Source organism: Hyaena hyaena, unplaced genomic scaffold (genome assembly GCF_003009895.1).
Source record: "Hyaena hyaena isolate Hyena2069 unplaced genomic scaffold, ASM300989v1 scaffold_285, whole genome shotgun sequence".
NCBI classification, from domain to species: Eukaryota; Metazoa; Chordata; class Mammalia; order Carnivora; family Hyaenidae; genus Hyaena; species Hyaena hyaena.
This window is the reverse complement of record NW_024080917.1, coordinates 1,246,011-1,271,955: the sequence shown is the minus strand read 5'-3', so window position 1 is coordinate 1,271,955 and position 25,945 is coordinate 1,246,011. Positions and strand designations below refer to the sequence as shown.

Here is a 25,945-nt window from a genome sequence, read left to right as displayed (position 1 = left end):
TCCCTCCTCTTCGTCCGTGTTTCCCTCTGTTCGCCTCAGCCTTGCCGGCCACGTGGCTGCCGGATCTACTAGCTCAGCAGCTCAGCGGGGAGCCCCTGGTGGGCTGCAGGCGAGGGTCCCCGAGGCCCAGGCCTCAGCCTCTGACCTCGGCTCTTCAGCCTCCCGATGTGCCCCGAAAAGCCGGTACGAGTGAGATGGTTGTTAGCAAGTGTCCCTGTTGGGTTCCTTCTCTTCCAAGACTCTCTCCATTGTCTCAGGAACATTCTTTCCTGAAGAGCCGTGTCCTGTCCCTGCGCCTTCCCTGTGCCGCTCAGTGGGCCGACTCGGGCGGGTTGGTCCCTGACGGGGAGGGACAGGGGACACTCTTGCACACTAGTCAGAGCAGGCAGCTCCACCCTGAGAGAGGTCACAGCTGACCTGGGACAGAGTGGAAAGTCCTAAAAATAGAAGCCGCTCCTGATCCACTGCCCTAAGAGACTGCCTCACTCCCTGCCGGCCGTTTTCACTCCCCTGCTTTCCCAAGTATTTGCAACCGCAGTGGACATATTTTTTTTTTTAATCTTTTTTTTAATGTTTATTTTATTTTGAGAGAGAGGAGGAGAGAGCATGTGTACCAGGTGGGGAGTGGCAGAGAGAGAGGGAGACACAGAATCTGAAGCAGCTCCAGGCTCCGAGCTGTCAGCACAGAGCCTGTTGTGGGGCTTGAACCCACGAACCGTGAGATCCTGACCTGATCTGAAGTCAGATGCTTATCTGACTGAGCCACCCAGGCCCCCCAGACATTCTTTTTTTATCAATATCGAACACCTTTTTGTGGTATGTTATAGTTCTTTTGCTCAGTGTATTGTTAACGCTTAGAAGTATTCTACTCCACGTGTGAACAAACTGGCTTGCGCGCTTGCTGCCTGTTTTCATACATAAAGTTTTACTGGAACACAGCCATGCCCGTTCACTTGTACATGGTTTCTGGCCGTTTTTGACTACAGTGACCAAATTGAGCAGGACAGCAGACGTGGAGTGGCCTGCAGCATCTCCGTGCGTACCCTCTAGCCAACCCTCACCCTGTTTAACTGTCCTTGTGATGCTGATTGTCGTGGTTCCTTCCCGACTCTGCGATAAATACTGCTGCAGTGAACATCTGCATGTTCTGTATCGTGGAAGCCTCGTTGGGACACCACGTCAGGGGTGGCTTACTCACTAGATGAGCCTTAGACCTTTAAGAGCGAAATCACGGGACTGACGGAAAGCCTTCCCAAGCCAGGCAGACAGGGCTCATGGCCGACAGGCTTTGGGACTGATGCCCCAGAGTGTCCACGGAGAGATGAGAGACACGAGGAGCCAGAATCCCATGCCGATGTCAGAACATTCCCGTGGCTGCGCGTATTCCTCCCGAGGGGCGGTGCTTCGGTTCTGCTGTCCCCGTTGGAGGAAGCTGGCGTGTCTGTGCCAAGGGACCCCATGGTCCAGGGAGGTCACAGAGTGTGTATCTGAGGCTCGCTCCAGTAGGTGCAGAGTCCTTCACGCGGCTCCAAGTGTGATCATCCCTCCCCTCGCACGGTTTCCGAGCCTGGCGCAGAGGCTTGTTTTGTGCACTCAGGTCCCCAGACTACGCCTCCCTGAAGCCGTGTGTTAGGTGTAGAAGACCGGGGAGCTGAGGACCGTCGTCCAATGTGTAGCTGACCATCACCCGAAACCTTAGCTGGTTTGGTACAGCCCCACCTTCGTGGGGGGCGGGGCAGTGCAGCTCTGCAGGGGTCTGGCTGCCGGGGTGCAGAACTCTGGCCGAAGATATGCTCCTTGATTAAAAAGTGTGGGTTCGGTTCCCGGCCAGTGACCGGCCCTGCCTCTTTTCGACCAGCTTTCTGGTTGTACGCTTCCCCCAGGTAGGTGTTTTGAGGGCTCCTGAGATCCTCAATTAACCATAATAGTTGACTGTTCTGGGCACTCCAAGCTTTCCACAGCTGGGATTGTGCGTCCCACGTATGTGTGCGTGCGTGTGTGTGCGCATGAGAGGGAGCACATGAGAGCATGCCTCACTGCTGACCTGTGTGTGACATGGGCTCGGCGGGACTCTGGCGAGGGCTTGATGTAGGGCTGATGAGCAGGGGCGGGACAGAACAGCTTGGACGGGGGGGTGTGGGCTCCCGTGCGGGGAGTCATCGCAGCCTTGTTGACGCACACAGGGGACACAGCCGTGCCTCCGGCGGTGCAGACCGAGCTCGGAGCGCAGAACGGCGCGGGGACTGAGCCGCTGTCATGACCGACAGGGATGGCAAGGGGCAGTCTCAAGCCTGGCCGATGCACCGACTCCAGTGATGGCATGGAGCCTCGGCCACCCCTGCCACCCTCCCCTCTTGGGACAGTTCCTGAAGGACTCAGATGGTTCGGGCCTGTCCCAGACTCTTCCTGAGGCCGTGCCTCCTGGGGTCAGTTCCTGCCGTGCCGTGGAGACTGAGAGGGCGCCTGCACCCGCTCCCCCGTAGCTCTGTCAGGCTGAGGGGGCCTGTGGGGGTGGGGCTCCCAGAGGAAGGCGATGGACTCTTTTCACGTTTTATCTGCTGGCTGCGCGCGAGGAGGGGAGGGGCAGAGAGAGAGGGGGACACAGAATCTGAGCAGGTTCCCAGCTCTGAGCTGTTAGCACAGAGCTCAGGACTCGAACTCACAAAACGCGAGATCATGACCGGAGCCGAAGTGGGACACTTACCTGACTAAGCCACCCAGGTGCCCAACCTGATGTTTAAACAGCGAACAGGGTCTTTTTTAAACTTTAATTTTTCATTTAAAAAAATGCTTATTTATTTATTTTGAGAGAGAGGAGAGCAAGCAGGGGAGGGGCAGAGGGCAGAGGGAGAGAGAGACTCCCAAGCAGGCTCCATGATGTCAGCACAGAGTGACGCAGGGCTCCATCCCATGAACCGTGAGATCGTGACCTGAGCCAAAATCCCGAGTCAGACGCTTAACCAACTGAGCCACCCAGACGCTTCCTAACTTTGCATTTTACAACAATTTCAGACCTGGAGGAAAAATTGCAGGAAGGGTACAACGAATTCCACGTGCCCTTTCCCGGCGTTCACGGAACGTCAGCGTGACCGGTACAGTGAGATGCCACGTGGTTACCGTAGCGTTTACTGACCTGCAGGTGTTAATTGGGCCTAGCTGGTGTTCCCACTGGTGTCCTTTCTGGATCGGGGGCGCACGTCGCACTAGTGGGCATGACTCCTGCGCCCTCCATCGGGAGCACTCCATTCCGGCTCCCAACAGCCGGCCGCTCGTGCAGACCTGTGGTCTGCGAGCTATGGAATGTCCCCAGGTCTGGGCTTCTCCGAGGTGTCCTGATGGCTAAGCGTACGTTTTGCCTTTTCATCGAGAATCCACAGGAGTGTGGGCTGTCCTGGGTGCGTCCTGTCCAGAGCGTGTGATGTGTTCCATCCTGTCCCGGTGGCGCAGCCCTTGATCACTGCGTTCGGGTGGCAGCTGCCGGGCCCTAGTCTTGTCTTTTTTTACTTCGGGACTGTATAAATAAATCTTGTTTTTCCTTCTTTCTTCCAGCGACTGTAGCAACTCTTGCCACTTTTTACCTGAAATGACTGTCATTACAGTGTTTTCCCAGGCACGATTTTCTGCCTTTGTTGTCCCACACTCATTAGTTGGAAATCCTGTGAGAAAAAGCTTTTCCCGCTCCCCTATTTAGGTACGAATTCACTAATGTCTTTCTATCTCTGTGGACTCAGGGATACGTAGGCTGGTCTGTCGGTCACAGTCTGTTGATGCCATTGTTGGTTTTGTTGCCGGAATTGTTGCAGATTTGGCTACTGGGAGCCTCTTCAGGCCGCCTCTTGGGTTGCACCTCCAGGCCCTGGGGTGCACAGCAAGATAGTCCAGCCTCACTCGGACTTTCCCTGCCCCTCTCTCCGAGAGGCCCTGGTTTCTCTTGGGATGTGGGATTTAGCAACCAGGATACGGGTGCTGGGGGTACCTGGTGCTGCCGGCCTGCTGTGACCTCTGGGCGTCCCCACGACTCCTCACTGCCTCAGCTTCGATGGGGCGTCAGCAGCTCCTGATCCGTGCTGGTGGTGACCATGTTCTCTGGGGAATCAGTCCCAATCCGAAATCTCAGAAATACTCAGCTGGTGCATGAAGGTGTTGAAGGAAGGATGCCCCGTAGAGGCATTCAGAGCATATTCTGTGGTTCTCGTAAGTGCTTGTATTTGCTGCCCCCATTTGAGCATGGGGTATGTGTTGTTTGACCAGAGCATTGAGGATAGTTCTGGATGGTTGATGTATTTTTTCTTTATTTTTTAATGTTTTTCTTAATTTTTTATTTATTTCTGAAAGAGAGAGAGACTGTGTGAGCAGGGGCGGGTCAGAGAGAGAGGGAGACAGAATCTGAAGCAGGCTCCAGGCTCTGAGCTGTCAGCACCGAGCCCTATGCCGCGCTCGAACCCAGGAACAATGAGATCATGACCTGAGCCGAAGTCGGACGCTTAACTGGCTGAGCCCCCAGGCGCCCCTGATGTATTGTTTTCAGAAGCCAGGTATACGGTGCTCTGGGCTCCGCCGTCCTCATGTTCTGTGCTCCGCTGATTGTGTTCACGGCGCCATCTTCTTTCCTGGTTCAGGGGACTGGGCATCACGCCTTTCATCCGAGGGACGAGCATTGTGTGCTCCTGCCCCAGGGTCCTTGCCTCCTTGGCCCCCATGCTATGATGGTTTTATCCCTGAGTTTCTGTTGCTGCTTTATCCATTATTCGAGTTAAATCCTAAGGTTGCATGCATGTCTTTGGGGTTTCAGAAAAAACAAACCCCCCCCCCGAGGTTCTAGGGAGGCGAGCTTGAACTGAGGCCGTGAAGGCCACGCGCCTGACCGCCACGCCCTCCGTTGCCCTTTCTGCTTCCCCGGGGATGTCCATGCGGCACGGGAGGCTGCTTTGTAACCTCTGCGCCTTTAACGTGCGCTTCGCTTTCCAGCACGGGAAGGACTTTGAGGCCATCCAGAACAACATCGCCCTCAAGTATAAGAAGAAGGGCAAGCCCGCGAGCATGGTGAAGAACAAGGAGCAGGTCCGCCACTTCTACTACCGCACGTGGCACAAGATCACCAAGTACATTGACTTCGACAACGGTGAGGGTGCCAGGCTCCTGGGCGGGCGGGGGGCCCGGCGGCTGCTGGCAGGGGCTGGTTTCCAGCCAACCCACCACACACCCCCTCTGGCGTTGTCTTCGCGCGGCCGAGCCGCCGGGGGTTTCCGTGCCTTGTGGTGCTGCGGCTGCTGGTGGCCTGGTGACCACCGGCCGGTTAGGTGGAATGTGCTCTTCATGCTCTGGGTGTGTGTCCTGCACCGGGCGGGGAGCTCACCACGGTGGATGAGGAGAGGCAGGCCATGGGTGCAGCCTGGCCTCTCCCCAGTGGTGGCTCCTTGGGCTGGGGGTCGGGCAGGGCCTGGTGGGGGAGGGCTGGCTCTCCCGAGGCTCATGTCTGGGTTTGAAGCCGGGCTTCGGAAGCCCTGTCTTCAGTTCACACACCCGGATCGATGCCCAGTGTGGGTCTGATGTCCCACTCGGAGCAGCCACTCTGACCAGCCTCTCTGTCCCCACGTGTCATGCCAGCACTTGGTCGCTGATTCCACCCTTCTTGATGTTACTCTTCGCTTCCACAGCGTCACTCGTAGCTCCGTCCCTCCACACACCCGCATCTGCTGACTCCACTTGTTTCTGACCCCTCTGTGTAAACAGTATGAATCCTCACGTGGGCCGACCTTGATGGCTGTGGTCATTCCCACTTTGGGCCTTTGCCGTGAGCCTGTTGTGCTGGCCCTTGGGGACTCCCATATTGCCACGTGGGCCCCACGTGTGGGCTGTTTGCCCGGCACATTTGGTGTGTACCTTAGCCCCATGGGAGCCAGCGTCGTCTGGGGTGACCCATCTGCCCCTCCTCCCTGGGTCCCCCGTGTGTCGGGATGCCGGCACCTGGGGTTCCTCCTCTGGCCTTAGAAAGGGTCATCCAAGGCATGTGTTTCTGTAAAAGGCCAGCTGGCAAACCTTATGGACTGTGGGGTTTAGAGTTGTTATCAGAGCTGCTGCGCTGCGCGCTCTCAGCTGCTGTATAGACCACGCAAGGCAGATGTGTCCCCCAAACACTTCCTTCCTGAAAGGAGGCCACGGGCTGCATTTGGCCTGCGTTGGCCAACCCTTCCCTAGAGGAGTCCTTTCTCACTGCCACTGGCCAGTGCGGGCGCCTAAGCTCCAGACGGTCACGGTAGTCCCCTGACTCTGCCCCTTGAACTTTTTTCCCCTTTGAATCTTTGTGGACACCTGCCACTCACCGGAGTCCTGCCGACTGTACCTCGGAGCTTTTGGTGTCTGTCCCCACCGCCTGGTCCCCGTGGTCCTGTTCTAGACCATCGCTGCTCTCCCCGGTTGGCCCTGCCCTTCCTGATTTGCACCTCACATCGCCATGTCCACAGCAGGGCCGTGTCTGCCGGGCCGGGCTCCGTCCCTGCCCCGCTGCGGCCTGAGCGCCGGCCCGCTCCCTGCGCGCTGAGGACGCCATCCGGAGGGCACAGGGGAAAACCCGGGTTCGGACCGGAGACGCTTGCCCGAGCCCACTGGACGGCACGTGGGGGAGCCGTCCCGCAGCCGAGCCAGCGCCCTCCCTCCAGACGCCCCCGCCGTCTTCTTGACACAGCTGCTCACCCTCCCTCCCGTGTCGCTTTCAGGCCGCCTTTCCGGCCTCTGTGGGGTTTCTCTGGGTGCGCTCTGCTCAGCGACATTGCTGCAGACAAATACACTTCCTTCCTTTCAGACCAGCAGATCCTTCGAGTGTTTTTAAGCGATGTAGCATCCCTGTCCGCACAGTACTCTCCTTTTTCAGGAACCCTTTCTTTGGGTAGACTCACACGACAGATGAAACAAGCCGCGTCTCCTCGCGGGTGTCTCGCCCTGCTTGTGGCACGTCCGCCTTCCCTCCAGGGCCCACGTGTGGTGCCCGGCCCTGCACGGCGTGTGGCCCTGCCGCTCTGCTGTCCAGCCAGCGGGGCGCTCGGGTTTCCTGCCGCGGGGGCGCCCTCCGGCCCTCGCGGGTGATGCGTGCATCTGGGTTTATGGCTCAAAGCCGGGGTACCGCCTGTGGGAGGACTACCCACCCCCAACCCGGTGCTCCCAGATGCGGGGACTCCCGTCCAGCCCAGCGCCTCCGCGGGGAGAGCAGATCACCAAGGGCTGGGCGGGCCCGGCACCTTCTCCCGGCCTGCCCGTTCCTGTGCCCGGTGACCGCCCCCGTCAGCCGGCAGCCCTCTGGCCAGTACCGTGTTCGTTTGCTTTCGGCGTCCACGTGACCGGTAATGGAAGACCGTCTGCTAGCGGGTGTGTGGCGGCCAGTCAGCCACGTGTCGTCGTTGACCAGGTTGTCCCCACGGTGTCTGTGTGTTCGATGGCCATGCTCGGCCCTGCCCGAGGGCGCCGCTCGGGTCACTAGAGTATTTGGAAACATCAGCCCCGGTCCAGATCCTGTTGAGTCCAAGGCTTGATGACACGTGGCCTCTTCACAGACCCCTTCCCTGCCGGCGGCAGCAGGAACGATTGTAGTTCGTTGGCTCCTTGTGTCTCCTTTTTTTTTGTACTTTTAATATTTCTGTTGCACATTCTGTTCTCTAGCGGCTTTCAGTCTTCCAAAATGGGGGGGGGAGTCTCAGTCCCCAGTATCTGGCCCCGGAAAGCCGTCTTCAGATGAGAAGGCTGCCGTGGGCGCGAGAGCAGGGTAGGGACAGGGAGGAGGTGACTCCACTGGCAAGCACACGGTCTTTCACCCCACCCACACCGTGGCCAGAGCGGCCACTCTCGGGGACACCCGGGCCCCCAGGGCAGATGCAGTGCCACACACACTGGGCTGTTTCTCGTTTGGTTTTGAGAGGCACTAAGAGTTGAGGCACTTACTTTTCTGTAAGTATTTTTGTCACTTCCTCCCCCTGGATGGCCTCCTGAACCCCCTGGTCCCAGCAGGTACGACTCCTCTTCGGTTCTTTACCCGACTCTGGGCCGAGGGGCGGACGAGCCACCGCTCTCGGGTCCCACTCCCACACCACGTGTTGATTCCACAGCGAGCCCCCCAGGGTTAGACCCAGCACACGTCCCTTCTGTACGGTGTGGCCCACGTCCCCGCCGTCCTTTACCTGATCTGTGTGCTTCTTGGGGTCTCAGGGTGGCGGCCTCGCGAGAGGAGCCTTCCTTCTGTGGAGCTGATGGCTCCACCTGGGGTTCGCGCTGATCCCAGGGGCTCCCCATGCCCGTGGAGGCCGCCTGCCCCTTGGTGGTGCACCCAGGCAGTCAGCTCAGGGCAGGCCCCGCACTGCCCAGCCACCTGCACCCCCAGCCCCTGGCAGCCACAGATCCGCTGTTCTGGACGCTTCCCACAGACAGGGTCCAATGGTACGTGGCCTTGCGCGTGTGGCCTCCTGACCGAGCTTCGGGTTTTCTCGGCGCACCTGCGTCGTCGCAGGGGTTACAACCTTGTTCCCTTCCATGGCTGTCACCGCCTGTGTCAGAACGGCCCGTGCTCGTTCGTCCGCTGCCCAGGGGACCCTAAGGCGTGCTGAGTGGCAGTCCCTAGGGGAACGTAGCGAGGCCTTGGGTGTCGGTCATAAGAACCTCTGGAGCGGCTGAGTGGTGGTGTCTGCCATCTCCGGCTCCTCCCGGCCTCTGTGGGGTTGGGACCTTGGCTTTAGGCTGTTTACTCAAGGTCTTGTTTTCTCCTTGCTAGCGTATTTCAGGTTCCTTTCCTGGTGGCTTAGTCACACATGGGGGATGTTGGCACTTGGGAAAGGGGTCTCTGAGTGGAAGCTGGAGAGAGCAGTCGTGGGGGTGGTGGAACTGAGGTGCGCGGGTCACGGCTCTGCGAGGTGACTGCTGGGGCCACGTTCAGCTCCTGTGGGACTCGGATCGCATGGAAGCACTGTGTCACCCTCAACCTCAGCGGGAGGTGGTCCAGGCGGGTGCCCACAACTGGGGCCTGCCCTCTTCATGTGCCGTAGGGCCAGCACGGCTCTAGGCAGCAGTTCTGCAGGAAAGAGGGGTGGACACTTTCTGTCCTGAGTCTGTCTTCGGACATTTCCAGAGCTTCTGGAAGCCTCCTGCTCATATCAAAGGCCAGGGCCTCGTGGGCAGGCTGGGATGTGTGCCCTCTGCCCCGGATGCATTGCTTCCACACGAAGGGGGATTGCTCAGGAGCTGGGGGAGAGTGGGTGTCAGTACTTGGAATCGTAGGGGCCGCGGCTCCTCTCCCGCGTGGCCCTGGGCCCGGTGTGGGGGGCGTTGGTCAGCAGGCGGCTCCCCTGATCGTGGGGCTGCCAGCCTCACGCGGAGCTCGGGCGGATTGTGTGCGTGCGGAGAGAGATGGGGGACAGACTGAACGGTCACACCCCACCTCCCCTGCCTCTGTAGAAGCCGGCCACACCGACATCCCAGTTTCTTCTGGGGCCCACGGCGCTGCCTGGACGTCACTCGTCTTCTAGCTCCTCCCTGGTCTTCTCGTTTATCACCTTATTTTGCAAATTTGAGAAGTGTCCCTGTGTTCCTGTGTGCTCTCCGCTCTGACTCCCCGGGGTTGGCGTCCCGCACGCCCCTCCCGTGCCGCGAGCTGGCCGACCCCGGCCTGGGCGTCCTCTCCTCTGACGCTGTGTCCATCCTTCATCTTTCAGTGTTCTCCCGCGGGCTGAAGAAGTCGTCCCAGGAGCTGTACGGTCTGATCTGCTACGGCGAGCTGCGCAAGAAGGTCGGGGGCTGTGAGTATGGGGCGCCAGGGGGTTCCCGCACGTGCTGCACCTGCTCCCCCCCAGGCCTGTTGTCCTGTCCTGTTGGGTCTTTGTGGCCAGAGTTCATCTCCTTGCAACCAGATTCTCGTTAGACGGATGGCTGCTCTGGCCTTCCTGGGCCACCAAGTGGTTAGCAACTGACCTCGCCTCCCCGTGAGACCTCCGATGAGAGGGGCATACTTGTCTCTGTGGGTGTCGCTGGCCTCCGTCACACGGGGAAGAGCACTTGCCATAGGGCCGCTCCTGAGGCCCAGAGGGGTGGCTGGGCGGGGGTGTGGAGGAAGCAGAGGGGCGGGGGGACGGGTGTTTACTGATTGCTCGCACATGCCAGCCTGGCCCTCCCTGCGTCCTCTGGTGGGCACTGCCCACGTCTCAGCCCATGTGCCCTTGGCCTGTCTGACTCTGCGTGACGCTGGCCTTGATCTCCTGTAAGCACCTTGCTCCCTAACCTCGGGCTGCTTACTGTCTCCCCCCCCCCCCGCCCCAGGCATAGCGGGATCCCCCGGGCTTGGACCTCAGCTGCTCTTCCTGCCACCCTGCGGCTCAGCTGACCCAGTGCTGCTGGTGCCTCGTCGGGCCCTCCCAGCCCAGCTGCGCGTCACACTCACATCCATTCTCTCACGTGCACAGGAATGTGCGCACCCTTTGAGGCTCTGTCTGAGCCCCCACCCGCCTCCCCCCTCCTCACAAGGACCCTGTTGTGTCGTTTTGGGAGTCTGCAGAGAGGGCAGGCTTGGGCCTCCTCGAGCAGGGCGCCGTGCACACCACAGCCTCTTCCAGGCTGTGCAGGAGCGGCGCTCAGGGCCTGCCTGTAATGGACGCGCCGTTTCTCCCCGAGCTCTCCGCACACGCGCGACTCCTGGGGCAGTGGACGTGGTGTCTCTGCTGTGCTCCGGGGACTCGGGCACGCGCCCCCTTGTGTCCCACCTCGTGGCAGCTCTTCTCCTGGGCCTTGTCCCTGGGGCTCAGGGTGCTCTGGTCTGATGGAAACAAGTGACTGTGGGCTCCGTGGCTGGGAAGTGACAGGTTGCGCTTTGCCCCCAGGACTGGGTCTCAGGCTGGGGCCGTTCCTCCTGCCACGGCAGCTGGTGTGGGGCGGGGACCGCCATGTGTTTAGACGGTTCTTCCTTAAAGCGTGGCTTCTTGGCTGCCGCCTTTCTGGTGACTCGAACCCTCATGGTCCCCCGGGCCTTTTGTCTGTCCGCCTGCCAGACCCAGGACCAACGGACCCTTCCCTCCTCTTTTGCCCGTTAGCTTCTGTCTACCCTTTGCTCTCTGCTCAGGTGCCCGTGGGCCTCCAGGACGGGCTGGGCCCTGGGCCACATGCTTGGCCCCACACACGCTGCCGTCAGGTGGGAGTCCCTGCCGTCCTGTGCGGTGGCGGGTGCTGGTGCGCTGGGCGCCCGGGCACGAGCAAGGCTGCACACCGGCCTCTTCACCGCTGTGCCTTCTTGCCGTGGGCCCAGCTCCGTCCCGACCATGTCCCTTCGGTGTGCGGGGCTGGCCTTGCTCTGTGTTGACACGCAGTCATTGAGTGTGTTTGTGAGTTCCTTTAGTGATGAGACAGCTGTAAAGTAGTAGCTAGTCTTTATTCCTTTCTTTTTTTTTTTCTTTTTCTTTCTTTTTTTTTTTTTACAGATAGTTTATTGTGAAATTAGTTTCCACATAACACCCAGTGCTCATCATTCCACATAACACGAGTGCCCTCCTCCATGCCCATCTTCCCCCTCCCCCCCACATCCATCAGTCCTCAGTTTTTGTTAGCATTCAAAAGTCTCTCATGGTTTGCCTCCCTCCCCCTCCCCCACCATTTCCCTCCTTCTTCTCCTCCTTGTTCCTCAGTTAAGTTCCTCCTAATCCTCCTATACGTGCAAACATATGGTATTTGTCCTTCTCTGCCTGACTTATTTCGCTCAGCATAACACCCTCAAGGTCCATCCATGTTGCTACACGAGGCCAGATTTCATTCTTTCTCGTTGCCATGTAGTATTCCATGGTATAGATAAACCACATCTTCTTGATCCATTCGTCCGTTGATGGACACTTAGGCTCTTTCCATGTTTTGGCTGTTGTTGAGAGTGCTGCTATGAACATTGGGGTTCTTTTTTCATTTTTAATGTTCATCTTTGGGAGTGAGAGTGAGCCACTGCAGAGGAGGGGTAGAGAGAGAGGGAGAGAGAATTCTAAGCAGGCTCTATGCTGTCAGCTCAGAGCCCAACACAGGGCTTGATCCCATGAACTGTGAGGTCATGACCTGAGCCAGGATCAGGAGACAGATGCTTAACCGACGGAACCACCCAGGCATCCCTAGGTTGAAAGGCGTTTTTGCTGGAGGGAGAGCTCTGGTTTGCTCAGTTCTCCTTTCTTCGCTTTGAAGCTGTTATTCCCCGCGTCTGACCACACTGTCCGCTCACCCTTCCTCACTCCTCTGCAGGGGACGCGCTACTTTCCTGGGGCTGCTCTAAGGATCTTGTTCTTGTCTTGATTTTCAGTCTGGATGTGTGTTCGTGGCCTGTTGTTTTCTCCCCCAAAACGTACGGAAGGGTTCAAAGAGTTTTGCAGTGACCCGCAAACCCCCGCTGCGTCCCGGGGTGCCCTGCGTGCTCCCTGTGTCCTCTGTCGAGGAAGCACTAACACCGGGAGGGCAGAACAATGTGGCGTCTGCTCTAGCGAGCGCACAGGTCTCTCATCCACCCGGGGCGCCTGGAGATCCCCAGCAGATGACTTCAGCCCCACAGATGACCCAAGCCCAGCGGCAGAAGCGTGCCCGCTGGGCACCATGAGAAGCGAGTCTCTGAGCTCGGAGGCTCAGTGTGGCAGAGGTCTGGGGAGGAGGCAGGCAGCGTCCCCCTAAGAAAGTCCCCATGGAAGGAGGGACGTGCGGGTGCAGACGGAACAGGGTCGCAGATGGAGCCGCGGCTGCGGAGAGGTGGTGTCGTGGAAATCCTTGAATGTTGCAAAAAGGAACTGGGGTGATCACTTTCTGCTTGAAGTTACTTACATGGGACTCTTGACCCGTTTTGCCCCGAAGCACTCCATGGTCACGTTTATTTACTTCTGCCTTTAGGTATGGACGACAAGAACGCCACGAAGCTGAACGAGCTCATCCAGGCAGGGTGAGTAGGCCCGTCATGTGGGGCATTGCTGTCGCGTGGGGCGCATGCACCCTTCCCTGAGATGCGGAGCCGGGAATACGAGGGGCGGTCTATCCCTTTTGTCACCAAGGATTCTGCAGTGCAGACCTCCCCAGGGTTCAAGCTCACAGCCTCTTAGAGCCCCTGGAGAGCAGGGGGACCTGGCCTGGGCCGCTCCCCATCCTGTGCTTCCCTCGGGTCCCTTGTGGGGGCGGCAGCATCCACGCAGGCCTCCCTGCCCCCTGTGCCCGCCCCCGCCCCCACCTGCACATTGGGGAGCACCTTCTCCTCTCGCCAGAGCGGTCCCTCTTCTGCTGGCCTGTGGCCCCCGGCCCCTTCCCTGTGCGGCCCTTTCCACGCCGGCTGGCACTCCGTGCCCACGAGGCAAAGCGGGGTCTGACGCCGTGTTCTGCCCTCACTCGCATGATTTGCCCTGCTCGCTCAGCCCGACTGCAGTGGCCATTCCTGCTGCAGAGGTGGCGTGCGGCCCCTGCCCCATGCCCCATCTTCGGTCGTCCATGGCCCTTCGCCCACTGGTGCCCAGTCCGGAGTTGGCCTTGGAGCCCTCCTGCGCTGTGTCAGCCCCGCCGGGGTCCCGGCCTGCAGCCGCCGTCTGACTTGGCGGCCCTCCGGCCCTGTGACTGCCCAGTCTTCCCTCTTGCCTCGCCCCTGCCGGGACCGTCCCAATGCTGTGCTGAGCTTCGTGCCTCTGTGTGCCCTCCGTGGGCTGTTTAGCGCTCCCCGGGGCCTCCATTCCCTTTCCTGGGCGAGGGGCCCCAGGTCTAACTTGTCCTTCATCTTTGTCTCTCGGTTTATAAGTCCCGTTGGGTCCTCGACGTCTCCTGGACCCCCGTTGGAAGTCTCCAGCAGTTTTCTTGGGAAAGCCCCCGACCCCACACGCAGGGCTCTCGTGGCCGCTGCTCGCGTTGGTCCCCAGTCAGGTGGAGGCAGTGTAGCCTGGCCTGTCCAGCCTGGTTCCGCCCGGCCTCTCAGAGCTGCTCTGGCCCCGGGGCCCTGACCACCCCCGTTCAGCGGGTTCTGCGTGCGTGGATTTCTCACCCGGCCTGGCCCTCGCCAGCCTGCCATGTCTGTCCCGCCCCCTGGGCACTCTGCCCAGCCACCCCCCAGGCCCCTGCTTCCTCTGCACACACGGTCTCCCTGCACCCCTGGTCCCTTTTCTCCCTCCTCCTGGTGTCGGATGGCCTGCAGGCCCCTGTCCCTCAGCTGTGAGCCCATGACAGGGGGCCGGCCGCGTGACTTCTGCTCTGGCCGCAGCCCAGCATCCCCCTCACGGATGCTCCTGTTCAGTCCGGGGCTGATTTCTGTGAACCAGCCTGTGGTGGCGGCTGTGCGGGAGAGCCCCTATTCACCCCTGCTGCTGGAGAGTGCAGGTTGCCTCAAACACACTCGTGTCTGTGAGCAGACAGGGCCTCCTGGAGGCCGCCACCCGCTGCCTTGTGGGTCATTTGTCATGCCCCCTCCCACCCCCCTGCCTGCTGCAGTTTCTGAGTTTGTGGGCTCTTTGAGTGGCCTGTGTGCCCGAGGAACCTTGGAGGGAAGGCAAAGCGTCCTTGGCTGAGGGGGTTTCTTACCTTACTGTCCGCCCAGCGCAGGGAGCTGCCCCGTGAGGCGGAGTGCTCTCCCCAGATGCAGCTTTGGGGGCTCTCACTCGCCCTTGTATTTGAGTCGCCCTGGCGTCCTTGGCCGAGCCTCCCCCTGGCTCTTTGTGTTCAGGGCGAGTGCGGTGAGTTCATGGGAAAGCCCTCAGCTTGTTGGGCTCTGCCTCAGTCTCCTTGGAGGCCTGCGCAGAGAGAGGGTGGCCTCCCGGGTTTCCAGAAAGGTATGTGGGCCTGATGCGTCACCCTTAATCCGCTATGAGGAAGGCACGTTCTGATAAGTTTGAAAGTGGCCAGTCAGTCGTAGGGCCTGTTGGAGACTGGAGAGCCCTGGGCCCTGAGCTGGGGGCCTGAAGGTCCGGGTAACCACAGACACGGCGCCAGGTGCCCTTGGTCTCAAAGAGACCATCACAGTGAAGCCCAGAGGTGATGTGATGGTCAGGCTGGTTCCGGACGAGCCGGGGCTCCTGTTTGCTTTGGACGTTTACATTTGGATTGTGACTGAAAATAGTAAATGTGCACTAGTCTGCACCGACGCGATCAGAGATTGGGTGACCCTGTGGGGTACGAGGGATGAACGTCCTGTGTGGAGTTCCGTGTCACTCATGTAGAGCCTCCACCTGCCGGGAAGGGAGCACAGCTCCCTCCGCCTTGGGCGTGGGCTGCACGCAGGGAGGCGGGAAGGAGCTACCTGGACACCACCTCACCCCAAGAACAAGGTCAAGGCTGACTGTGGCAGGTCAGGTTGAGGGCGTGGGAGGGTGTCTGCCTTCCCCAGTAAATCCTATGAATCTGCAGGGGTGTGGGCTGCAGCCGGAGTCACACTGCAGCTCCTTCCTGCACCCACTGGGGGGGACTCGCTGCAGGGACGCCCTTGGAGCCTCCTTCCTGCTCAGCCCTATGAGTGCCAGTTTGCTGTGACTCCACCCAGATGAAGAAGGGGGATCAGTGTTTACAACCCACCTCCCCAGGACCCGCCTTGTACCACCGCCCTCTGCTCAGGGTAGGAAGGAAGCGGACAGACAGGCACTGTTCATAGTGGTGGGCGTGGGCACACAGGTGTCAGAGCTTTGGCTGGCGGCAGGGGTGCCCACAGTGGTGTTTGCAGACAGCGGGAGACCTGTCTGCGGCCTCTGACCCCACAGCCCCACCTCTAGGGAGTGGTCAGATCAGTGGTGAGCCACCCTGGTAACATCTCAGATTCGCTCTTGATAGCGAAGGGGCGACACAGAGAGACCAGTTCCTGGGCGGGACCTGGGGCCTGTGTTCTTTGTGTTTGGAAGTGACGTGGGTTGCGTGCGGGGCTGCAGTGGGGTGGCTCAGTGTGTGGCTTCCACCTCACACCGGGGTCTCTTCAGGTGGTAGATGCAAGAGGCGCTCCTGTTTTCTGTTTTTGTTTTTTTTTATTGTTTATTTTTGAGAGAGAGAGAGATTGTGAGCAGAGGAGGGGCAGAGAGAGAGGGAGACACAGAATCCAAAGCAGGCTCCAGGCTCTGAGCTGTCAGCACAGAGTCTGACTCGGGGCTAGAACTCAGGAGCCGTGAGATCATGACCTGAACCGAAGTCAGATGCTTAATCAGCTGAGCCACCCAGGTGGTGGGATGCCCTGTTCTTGACTTCACAGGTGTCTTTTATTATTTGAATCATTAACGAGAGTGCTTTTGTCTGTTTAGAAAAGTTCCACATTGGGGAAAGGTGTTCTTTTTTATTAGCTTTAATCTGCTATTACTACACTTGCTCTTTGGAACCACGTTTATAAAAATGCATCTGTCTGTATTTCTGGCAGCAAAAATATAACATTTGTGGCTTCAGCCTTGGCTGGGCCTCATCAAGCGTGGGTGCTGTTGCTGCCTGGTGGTAGAACCGTCTAGGAGCCCTTGGAGGGCTGTGGGGTGAGGGAGGGACCCCTACCCACCCCGTGCTGGCCCTGAGACCTCAGGGGTCCGGGACGGGTAGGAGGCAGCTCCAGTGTGGATCTTGCGAGGCCCTGGGCTCCAGGAGGTTGAGCACAAGGTGTGGATCCTGGCTCCTGCCTCCGCCCTCCTCCAGGCCCCGTCACCGTGTCTGTTGCCAGGGTGGGCGCTCTGGAGAGTCGCCGGAACACCGCTGTGGGTGGCCGCTGCACGCCTCATTGGGATTCGGGTGTCTGACTGCTGTTTCCTTCTGCCGCCCCATCCGGGACGCTCCCTCTGCCCTCAGTGACAGGCTCTTGCTCATCCCTCAGCTGTGAACTGCGAGGCCCCTCCCCAGCCCTGGGACTCCGTGAGGCCTGGATGTCCTGCGTCTTTCATGGTGACTGGTCAGCACGGCACTCCATCGGTGCCCCGGGTGCTCACCTGTCCGGCCCCTGACCAGTCAGCCCGGGTTCCGGGGGTGTCCCCGCCATGCCCCCCACTGCAGATCCCAGGCAGAGAAGCTCGTTGACGCCAGGTGCCACCAGCTGCTTTGTCTGCCTGGATACACGAGTGTTAGACACCAAACTTCTCTGTGTCTGAGAAGCAAGATGGTCACTCTTAATCTTCCAGGAGATTTCATTATGAAAGAGGTCAACTATCAGAAAGGTTGAGACCGCGGTGCGGCAGGCAGCTGCGTACCCTCACCGAGCTTCACCGGGGCAAGAGTGTGTCCACAGCGTGCGCTCACCTGCACCGGCTCTGGGCGACGGAGAGGGCGGCCCCGGCGCGCGCAGGGGTGTTACTTGTTCTGTCGTGTTTTGATGTGTCCTCCCCTGCTGGACCGCAGGCTCACCTGCGACCCGTGGCGCATGCCGCTCTCGGTGCTTGGGTCTGGGCAGGTGTCTTCAGCGTGTGTCTCACGATAGCGCAGAAACAGCAGCGAGATGTGCGGTGACCTGAGGTGCTGGTCCGGGGTCCTGCAGAGTCGTGCCACCGCCCCGAATGTCCCCCGTACCCCACCCATCATTCCCCTCCTCCTGGCCCCCCGTGACCTCCCACCCAGACTGTCTGCACAGCCGCCTTTTCTAGAACACCGCTGAGTTGGTGTTGCACGGCCGACGTTCTTCTCAAACTGGCTTCTTTCACTTACTGTTCTGAGTTCTAAATGGTGCACGGAGTTGAATGCCACCCCCATCCAGATACGGGGGTGCTGTCACCCCCGGACCTCCTCATGGCCGCCCCCCGTGCTCAGCCCCAGCAGCCCCTCAGCTGCTCTCTGTCCCCCATGGTCCTGCCTTTCCCAGAATGCCATCCAGATGGGGTCATGCCACGTGTGGCCTTCGGAGGTTGGCGACGTTCACTCAGCTGTGTCCTCTTGAGTTCTGTCCCTGTGAGTCCATAGTTCGTGCCTTTTCCTGCAGAGCAGCGTCCCCATCGTGGCCGTCCCTCGGTCTGTCCGCCGGTGAGTATGTGTTCCGGGTCACCCGGGCTGGTCCACAGGTGGGCCTGTGCCACCCTCCAGGGATGTCCCAGGTGCTGCCCCCACCCTGCACGCTCCGCCTTCACGCCATTCAGAGCCGTCCTCATGGGCCACAGCGGCATTTCCTGGTGGTGGTGGTGTACGTTTCCCTGGTGACTGACCATGTTGAGCATCTGGTGCTTGTCTGTCTCTGGTGACGGGCTTGCTCAGATCTTGTGCCTGTTTCCTTATCACTGAGTTTAGAGAGTTGCTAACGTGTCGTCCGATGGGGTTCATGAGCAAATAGCTTGGAAAGAATTCTTGAGACCTCTTGGGTGCAAAAAGTGATTTTATTAAAGCAGGACAGGACCCGTGAGGCAGGAAGAGCGGCACTGGGTTGTGAGGAGTGGCTGAGTAGGTACTTTTAGGTTAGTGGGGGTGGGGGGCAGCCCGAGTCTCTAAGGGATTTGGAAGCAAGGCTTTCAGGACCTTGAGGGGCTCGCTGCTGTCGTGGTAAGGTGAGGCCAGGAAGGTCACGCTGTGCAGGATCCTAGTGTTGGGGCTGCGGGCGGTAAAGAGGTTTAACGGAAACTGCATTTTCTTCCCTTTGTTTCCCTCCTCCCAGACGTGAGTTTGGTGTTGCATAGGCAACGGGCAAAATTTCCCCTGGTCCACGGCTTGTCCCGCTTTCGTGGCAGCCAGTCCCGCTGAGGCGCCGTCTGCCACCTCCGTGTTGGGGCCGCGATCTTGGTCTCCTCCGAGGACTTTGTGTGCCCGAAAGTCACGCTGCTGCGCGTCTTTGTGTGCGAGTCGTGTGGTTGGAAATTTCGGTCCGTGACGTGTGGCGTGCGGTTCACGCGGGGTCGGTTTCAGCCTGTGTGTGTCCACTCACTCCAGCGCCGTCCGTTGGGAGTGCTGTCCTTCCTCCCTTGGCGCTTCTGCACCCTCGTGTAAAGCCTGCGGGTCTGCTGTGTGGGTCTGACTCCAGGTTTCCCTCCGTCCCGCTGCCTGGTGTGTCCCTTCCCCCAGCCGCACACCCTGCTTCCCACGACCAGCGCGAGCGGCCCCGACAGGTGAAGCGGGTGGGGACGGTCAGTCCAGTGTGCCGAGAACTGCGGCTTCCTGTAAGGCCGTAACTCGTGGAGCATTTATTTAAGTACCTTCCCGTGCAGGCCTCTCACGCAGCCGTGCTCGGTGACCTGTGGATGTCCTTGTGTTAGCAGCTGTGGGACTCTGGAGCAAACGGCCCGACGGGAGCTCCGGGGTCCCCTCCCCTGGGATGCTCACGGGCGGGCAGCACAGACTCGTCATGTGATTCTGCAGACAGGAAAGCCAGGCCCCTGTGCATTGCACGTAGAGGAATTAACTTGTTGCCTGTTGTGTCAAACCAGCAACAGTGGGCGTGTGCACGGAGCCCTCCGTGTGAAGCTTTCTCTGTCCGAGGTCACATTGTGAGTCTTTCGCAGCTGCCCGTGCCCTGGGGGCGCAGCCACCTTCCCTCCCAGAGCTGAGCTCCAGCATGGCTTTGCCCCACAGTCTCTGGCTTCAGGCCACTCATAGAATTTCTATTTGAGAGAAACAGACGGATTGTAATCTCAGAATGTTTTCTGGTCATACCAGAGGGCTGCTCAATTTCACTTTAAAAAAAAAAAAAAAAGGAAGTCAGGAAACAGTTTAACGGAAAATATGATTATCGCAAACGCAGGTGCCTCACAGCACGGCCTCTCCCACTCTGTGTTGTTGGCCTGGCTCAGAGAGGCCCGCCAGCCCCAGAGCCACCCCTGTCACTGCAGCCAGGCAGGGACCGAGTCAGTCTGGAACACGTCTGTTTCCCAAACTGAGATCATTGCGCTGCAAGCGTTTGGTCTTAGTAGAGCGAGGTGCACGTTCCGCATCAACGCCGTCCTCTGAATCGTGCCACCTGACCCGTGAGGGGAGCAGGCCTCCCGGGGTCCCCTGGTCTCTGGGCAGCCTGCCTGTACCTCCGTGCCGCTCTCGGCGTCCCGCGTCTGATTCCCGGCACCGCTGGGTGCGCGCAGCGGCGGCTCCTGCGGATGTGTTGCTGCTGGAATCCCTGTGAGTGAGCGGGTTGCCCGCGGCTGTCAGCCCTGGCCCCACATGTCACCTCCTGCTTGGCCTCAGAAACATTCACGGGGGCCAGTGGTGACATCTACCCTTTCGGGGACGCATGTTGGAAATGCAAGCGTCTTTCCTTCCAAAGAGGAGGGCCGTGTGGCCTTGTTTTCAGAGAGGAGGCTGGGACATACTGTGCCGTGGGCAGGCCTCCGCTGCGGGGCACCCTTGGCCTTCTGAGCTCCAGTTTCAGGCAGTATTGTTTCCGGGAGATACTTTGTAAAGTTATCTGAGTGAGGTAGTGATACAGTCTCGTAAAAACGTCAAATGGTACAAACCTCAGTGTACTACAGCAGTGCACCCCCAGCCCCCGCCCCACCTCACTCTCCAAAAGTAACGGTGCACACAAATGCCGCGTGTGTCCTGTGCTAAGCAAGTATGGATAGAACTCTCACTTTTTTTCACATCCTTGTGCGTTCTGTAACTTCTTCTCTGAGGTTTTCTTAGAAATGAATTGGCAGGGGCAGCCCAGCTCTCCTGGAGGGGGTCTCAGCCGGCCAGCGTTCGAAAAACTGGTTGACACACAGTGGTAAACGGTATACACTGACCTTGACCAATTTTCCAAAATGAAAACCTCATTCGTTCCCTGGCACCGGGTGGCTCATCCCGGAGATCCGTGATGGGTATGGCAGCTGCAGGCGACACGCATCCTTTGTGACTTAGCAGAGGCGGAGTGAGAGCAGCAGGGCCCAGGGCGGTGGCCCTGTGGCGCCTTTGGAGTGGTCTTGCCTGTGCGTGACTTCACTGCCGCTTCGCAAAGCAACCAGCCTTTATTATTTCCGAAGCGTTCTAAGTGTGCTTTTTGAATGGAGCTTTTATGACTTTTGTATTCATTGGTTATGTGGAGTTACTTTAATTTGGGTCACTTGGACATTATATAAATCCTGGCTGAAGCAGTGTCCAGATGAAGTGTCACCCACAGCCGTGACAGTCTGGGCCTGCCCGCAGCTCAGTTCTGGAGAGCACGAGCAAGTGGCACTGTGCCTGCCGGCTGCAAGGGGCCCAGACTCCCTGGGCGCCGCTGCTATGGTTTAGGATGGTGCTCACCACGAGGGGGGCTTCAGACCTTCTCTCGAAGGGCTCCCGAGGTGGAAGGGGAGGAGAGAAGGGCATGCATTTGATGTCTGATGGGGGCTCCTGTGAAGTGGATGCAGGGGACAGACAGCAGGTGGCGCCACGCCAGTCACCAGGCCAGAGGGCGGGCAGGTGTCCTCTGCAGTGTGAGGCTGGAGCAGGAGCAGAGCCGGACCGCCAGGGTCGTGACGAGGTCTCGCCGTGGACCGTCGCAGCTTCATGGGACTCTCATCTGTCCAAGCTCTGTGTGTGCTGGGCGCGCTGGCCCTGTGTGTGCTGGGCAGGGAGCAGCTGGTCACGTAGAGGCTTCACTGTTCCCATGAAACTCCGTCCGCAGGGCCACCACCGTGCGCTACAAAGGGAGAAACCTGAGGATCAAAGCGCCTATGTGCCGAGCCCTGAAGAAGCTCTGTGACCCGGACGGTACGTGAACACGGATGTGGGGAGGGGCCCGCGCGGGCTCACGATGGACTGGCCGAGTCGCAGGTGCGTCTCATGCCTGCTCCGAGTCTGCTGAGTGTGGTGCCGCGGGTTGGCTGCCCCTGCACTTGAAACCCCTTGTCACGGCAGTGCCTCCGCATAGGAAATCAGGCTCAGCAGCCCCGCTAGTTCGGACGAGGTGGCAGCCGGTGTCGCAGGCAGCTCTCTCATTTCCCGTTGCGTCCTGGCCCGTGGCCCTGGCTCACAGATGCACCAGTGGCCATGTCACAGCCCTCCTTCAGAGCGCAGAGCCTCGCGTCAGCCTTGCTCTCCCTCTCGGGGCCATCTGCCCGGAGTGCCTCTTCGTGTTTTGCGCTTATGTCTGTGTGCCTGGCTTTCATGGCCCCTCCTGTCATAGGCTTGAGTGACGACGAGGACCAGAAGCCGGTGCGCCTGCCCCTGAAAGTCCCTGTGGAGCTGCAGCCGAGGAACAACCACGCCTGGGCCCGGGTCCAGAGCCTGGCCCAGAACCCGAGGCTCAGGTAATGTGGCCTTTGGCCTCCGCGGGGGGCAGCTGGGCTCCCCCTGTGCTCCAAACAGGCCTTCGCGCTCTCTGGCTCCACGTGCGCTCACCGCAGCCCTCCGACCCAGGGGTCCCACGCAGGCAGGTGCTTGCGGGCCAAGCACGGGGTGCAGGGTGATGTGGTTTGCAGGTCAAAGGCCTCAGAGCCTTTCTGTCATGTTTTCCCTCCGAACCCCTTTCCGCTCCTCTCTCACCATCTCCCCGGACACGTGCAGGGCACGCTCTGGATGTGAACCGTCTTCCGTTTACGCCTCTTTTTTGTTTGAGGCAAATTTCTCATAACATAGAATTAACCGTCAGTCACCTGAACGTGTCTGACTCCAGGGCCTTGAGGACCTTCCCACGGTGTTGTACGAGGATCTCCTGTCTCGCTCCAGAACATTTCGTTACCCCAGAAGGAGGCCTTTCAACCAAACTGCCCTCAACAGTGGCCTCCAGCCATTGCCCATCTGTTGTCTGTCTCTAGATTTGCCTGTTGGGGATAGTTCACTAAAGAGAATGGGCCCCACTTGGTTTTCAGTCTGGCTTTTTTCAAGGATTGGGACTTTTTTTTTTTTTTTAATTTAAAAATTTTTTTAAATGTTTGCTTAATTTTGAGAGAGAGAGAACAGAGGGGGAGTGGCGGAGTGAGGGAGATGCAGAATCTGAAGCAAGCTCCAGGCTCTGAGCTGTGTCAGCAAAGAGCCCGATGTAGGGTTCAAATTCGTGACAGTGACATCATGACCTGAGCCAAAGTTGGACACTTTACCGAGTGAGCCACCCAGGTGCTCCCTGGGAACGGGACTGTTTTGAGGTTCATTTGTGTCTGGACCTCGTTGTTTCCTTGTTTTAAATTTTCTTGGTATTGATTAAGGCTGGTCAGGCCACACTTCCTGGACCCAAAAGGCGCTAACAGAGTAGAATGGTGGCTCATACCACAGCCCGTGTCCTGATGGAGATCTTGTTCTGTGTGTAAAGGGCACGGGGGAATCGCTTTTTTTTTAAACAGTTTCATGTGAGTTTGTAGTTATTTCAGTTTAAACGGTTCGTTTTTAAGAAAAGGAGTGTGTGGCCTGCTTGGGGACCGTGGCCTCGGCCCTTCCTTTGATGCCCCTTCTGCAATCACATGTCCTCACCTTGCTGCCTCGGCCTCGCCCTACCCTTCAGAGAGTCCCCTTCTGTGTAATGGCCACCTTGTCCCACCCGTGGTTTCTCTGTAGGATGATCGTGGAGCTGCACCGGAAGGTCTCCAGCCTCATCGAATTCTTGAAACAGAAGTGGGCGCTCCACGAAGTGCGGATTGTATCCTTTTCCCGCTAGAGCAAACTCGCCCAAGCTCCGCAGCCGCTGCTGCCCGAGGATGGGGTCTCGCTTCTCTGGCCCGAGAGTGCAGTGGGCCCGCGGGGTGGCGTAGAGCTGGAGCTAACCCTGCAGCCACTTGTCCTTGGGCTCAGGTGTCTGGCCCACGTGCCTGGGGTAAGGGGGCATGCAAAGCGTCCCCGCCAGCGGGCTGAGCAGGACGGTAAGGACGGCCCAAGACACCCTGTGTCCGTGACCGCCCTGGCCGGCGGAGGTTGTTGGGCGCGTGGTCCGTGAGGGAGGAGGCACGGGCGGTGCTGTGTGCCAGGCAGCGCGGGGCCTGCTGCTGCGGCTGCTCCTTGACCTCCCTGACAGCGGAAGACGCTAGAGGACCGGCAGCTGCAACACTCGCTCGCCGCGCCCGCGCAGGAGAAGGTGGCGCTGCACCTGTTCCCTGGGGAGAGCTGCACGCTCACGCCGCTGCCGGGCGTGGCCCGCGTGGTGCACTCCAAAGCCTTCTGCACGGTGCACTGGCAGGAGGGCGGCCGGTGCAGGCAGAGTGCCAGGGACACCCACACGTTGCCTCCGGCGCAGATCCTGGGCATCCAGAGCGGCCAGGGCACAGCCAGGGGTCAGGTGAAGTGTCCCCGGGGTGGCGCTGAGGGCAAGGGCCCGGGACGTCCCCCTCCGTCCACCGACGCGTCGCAGAGCTCTGGAGAGAGTTCCCCTGAAAGTGCCCCCGGGGAGGGGGCCGCTGCAAGCCTTAGTGGCCTAGACCCGCCCGACAGGCTCCAGGAGAAGACCCCCGCTGCCGGTCCTGCAGACGGCCCCGCCCGAGAGCCCGGGGGCGCGCCGTGCACCTGCGGCCGGCTCCCAGAGCTGGAGGACGAGCTCTCCCTCCTTGACCCCTTTCCCCGCTACATGAAGTCCTGCCAGGACCTCATCATCCCCGAGCAGTGCCGGTGCGCGGACTCGCGGCCCCCGGGGTGCGCCTCCCCAGAGGCTCGCGGCCCCGGCGGCGCGGAGGCTCCGGACCTCGCCCGCGCCGGGGCCCCCTCCCCCGTCCGGGCGCCCTCGGGGCCAGAGCCTCAGCCCAGCCCCGGGCTCCAGCCAGATGTTTGCACTAAAGACGCGGCAGATGCACCCGTGGAGGAGCCCCTGCCCCAGGGCCAGCCTGCCGCCAAGCCCCCGAGGGACGTCCCCGCCGGCCGGCTCGCGCAGCAGCTCCGAGAGGAGGGCTGGAGCCTGCAGACCTCCGAGAGCCTCACGCTGGCTGAAGTCTACCTCATGATGGGCAAGCCGAACAAGCTGCAGCTCGAGTACGACTGGCTGGCCGTGCTGGGCCCCGAGGGCCAGGCCTCCGGGGGGCAGGCGCAGGGTCCCCGTGGCAGCGGCTCCCCGCCACCCACCTTTCACAAGCAGCGCCTGCTCAGCTGCCTCTTGAAGCTCATCTCCACTGAGGTCAACCCCAGGCCGGTGAGTGCGCCCCGGGCCCAGCGGGGGGGACGGCGCAGGGACCCGGAGGCCAGGGGTGTCGCAGAGCAGGCCCCTGCTGTGCTGCCGGCACAGCCCCCGACCGCCGTGCCCTGCCAGGCTGCAGCGATGACGCAGAGCCCTCGCGTGCGGGCCGAGGGGACGGCGACGCGGCAGCCACGTCCAGGGGCCCGCGGGGATGGGCTTCAGCTGCGGTCAGGAATGTTGGCAGTTTCCGCGGTCCTGGAGGACCGTGGCCCAGCCTCAGAGGAGGGAGAGGGGCGAGGACGGACAGGGTGCTGGCTGCACCCAGGCAGCTGCTGCGGTCCAGGAGGCAGGGTGAGGGCTCCGGGGCCCCTCGGGAGGCTCTGTGGTGGGTGCCCCCAAAGCCAGGGGAGTGGCTGAGACCCCCTCCCTGGGCCCAGTCAGCAGAGACGGGTGGGGGCAAGGTGCCACCGACGAGAAAGTCCAGTGGGCTCCCCTGGGCACGGAGAACAGGGTCTGCTGCGGGGGCTCCTGATTTGCTGTGTGGGCTCCGTGCGGGTAGTGGGGGTTCGCGAATCCCTGGAGGCCAAGGTGGCCGGGAGGTAGTGGAGCTTCTGGACACAAGGGGACTGGGGTCCCTGTGGACCCTTCAGCGCCGAGTCACACCTTCTGCTTCTCCCGGGCAGGTGGCCCTCCGTGAACCTCCTGTAGAGCTTCTCTCCACCCTCCTCCCTCACCACCCCCCAACCTGGCTGCGTCCCTATACCCTGTAAGGCCTTTGCCTCAGGGAGGTGCTCCGTTAGCACATGCGCGGATCCATACCGGTGCCAGGGGGGAGATGGCTCTTGCAGAGCTGGTGGGGACTGGCCGCACCCCGCAGAGACCCTGCAGAGGCTGCGCGGGTGAGGCCCGAGGGTAAGCAGCGGCCTTTAGGTTTAGTGGTGTGGAGGCCAGTGACCCTTGGGCAGGCAGGGGCAGTGTTTGGGTAACTGGACGGAAATGAGGGATTTAGAAAGCGATTTCAAGTTGGGGTTTTGGAGGACACAGGATCGTGGGGAGACAGGAGCATGTCCAGCACCTTGGGGAAGG

At 60.2% G+C, this 25,945-nt stretch overlaps 1 protein-coding gene across 2 annotated transcripts in view; it reads left to right on the top strand.

Moving 5' to 3' along the window:
- The window catches only part of CRAMP1 (cramped chromatin regulator homolog 1), a 53,794-nt gene that overhangs the window by 11,433 nt on the left and 16,416 nt on the right, over positions 1-25,945 (top strand). For both annotated transcript variants that reach the window (XM_039246889.1, XM_039246888.1), the window contains exons 4-10: positions 4,969-5,122; positions 9,693-9,776; positions 12,874-12,922; positions 21,455-21,540; positions 21,956-22,079; positions 23,320-23,401; positions 23,774-24,874. In XM_039246889.1, the coding sequence (XP_039102820.1) occupies positions 4,969-5,122; positions 9,693-9,776; positions 12,874-12,922; positions 21,455-21,540; positions 21,956-22,079; positions 23,320-23,401; positions 23,774-24,874 (1,680 nt within the window). The remainder of the gene's footprint in view (positions 1-4,968; positions 5,123-9,692; positions 9,777-12,873; positions 12,923-21,454; positions 21,541-21,955; positions 22,080-23,319; positions 23,402-23,773; positions 24,875-25,945) is intronic.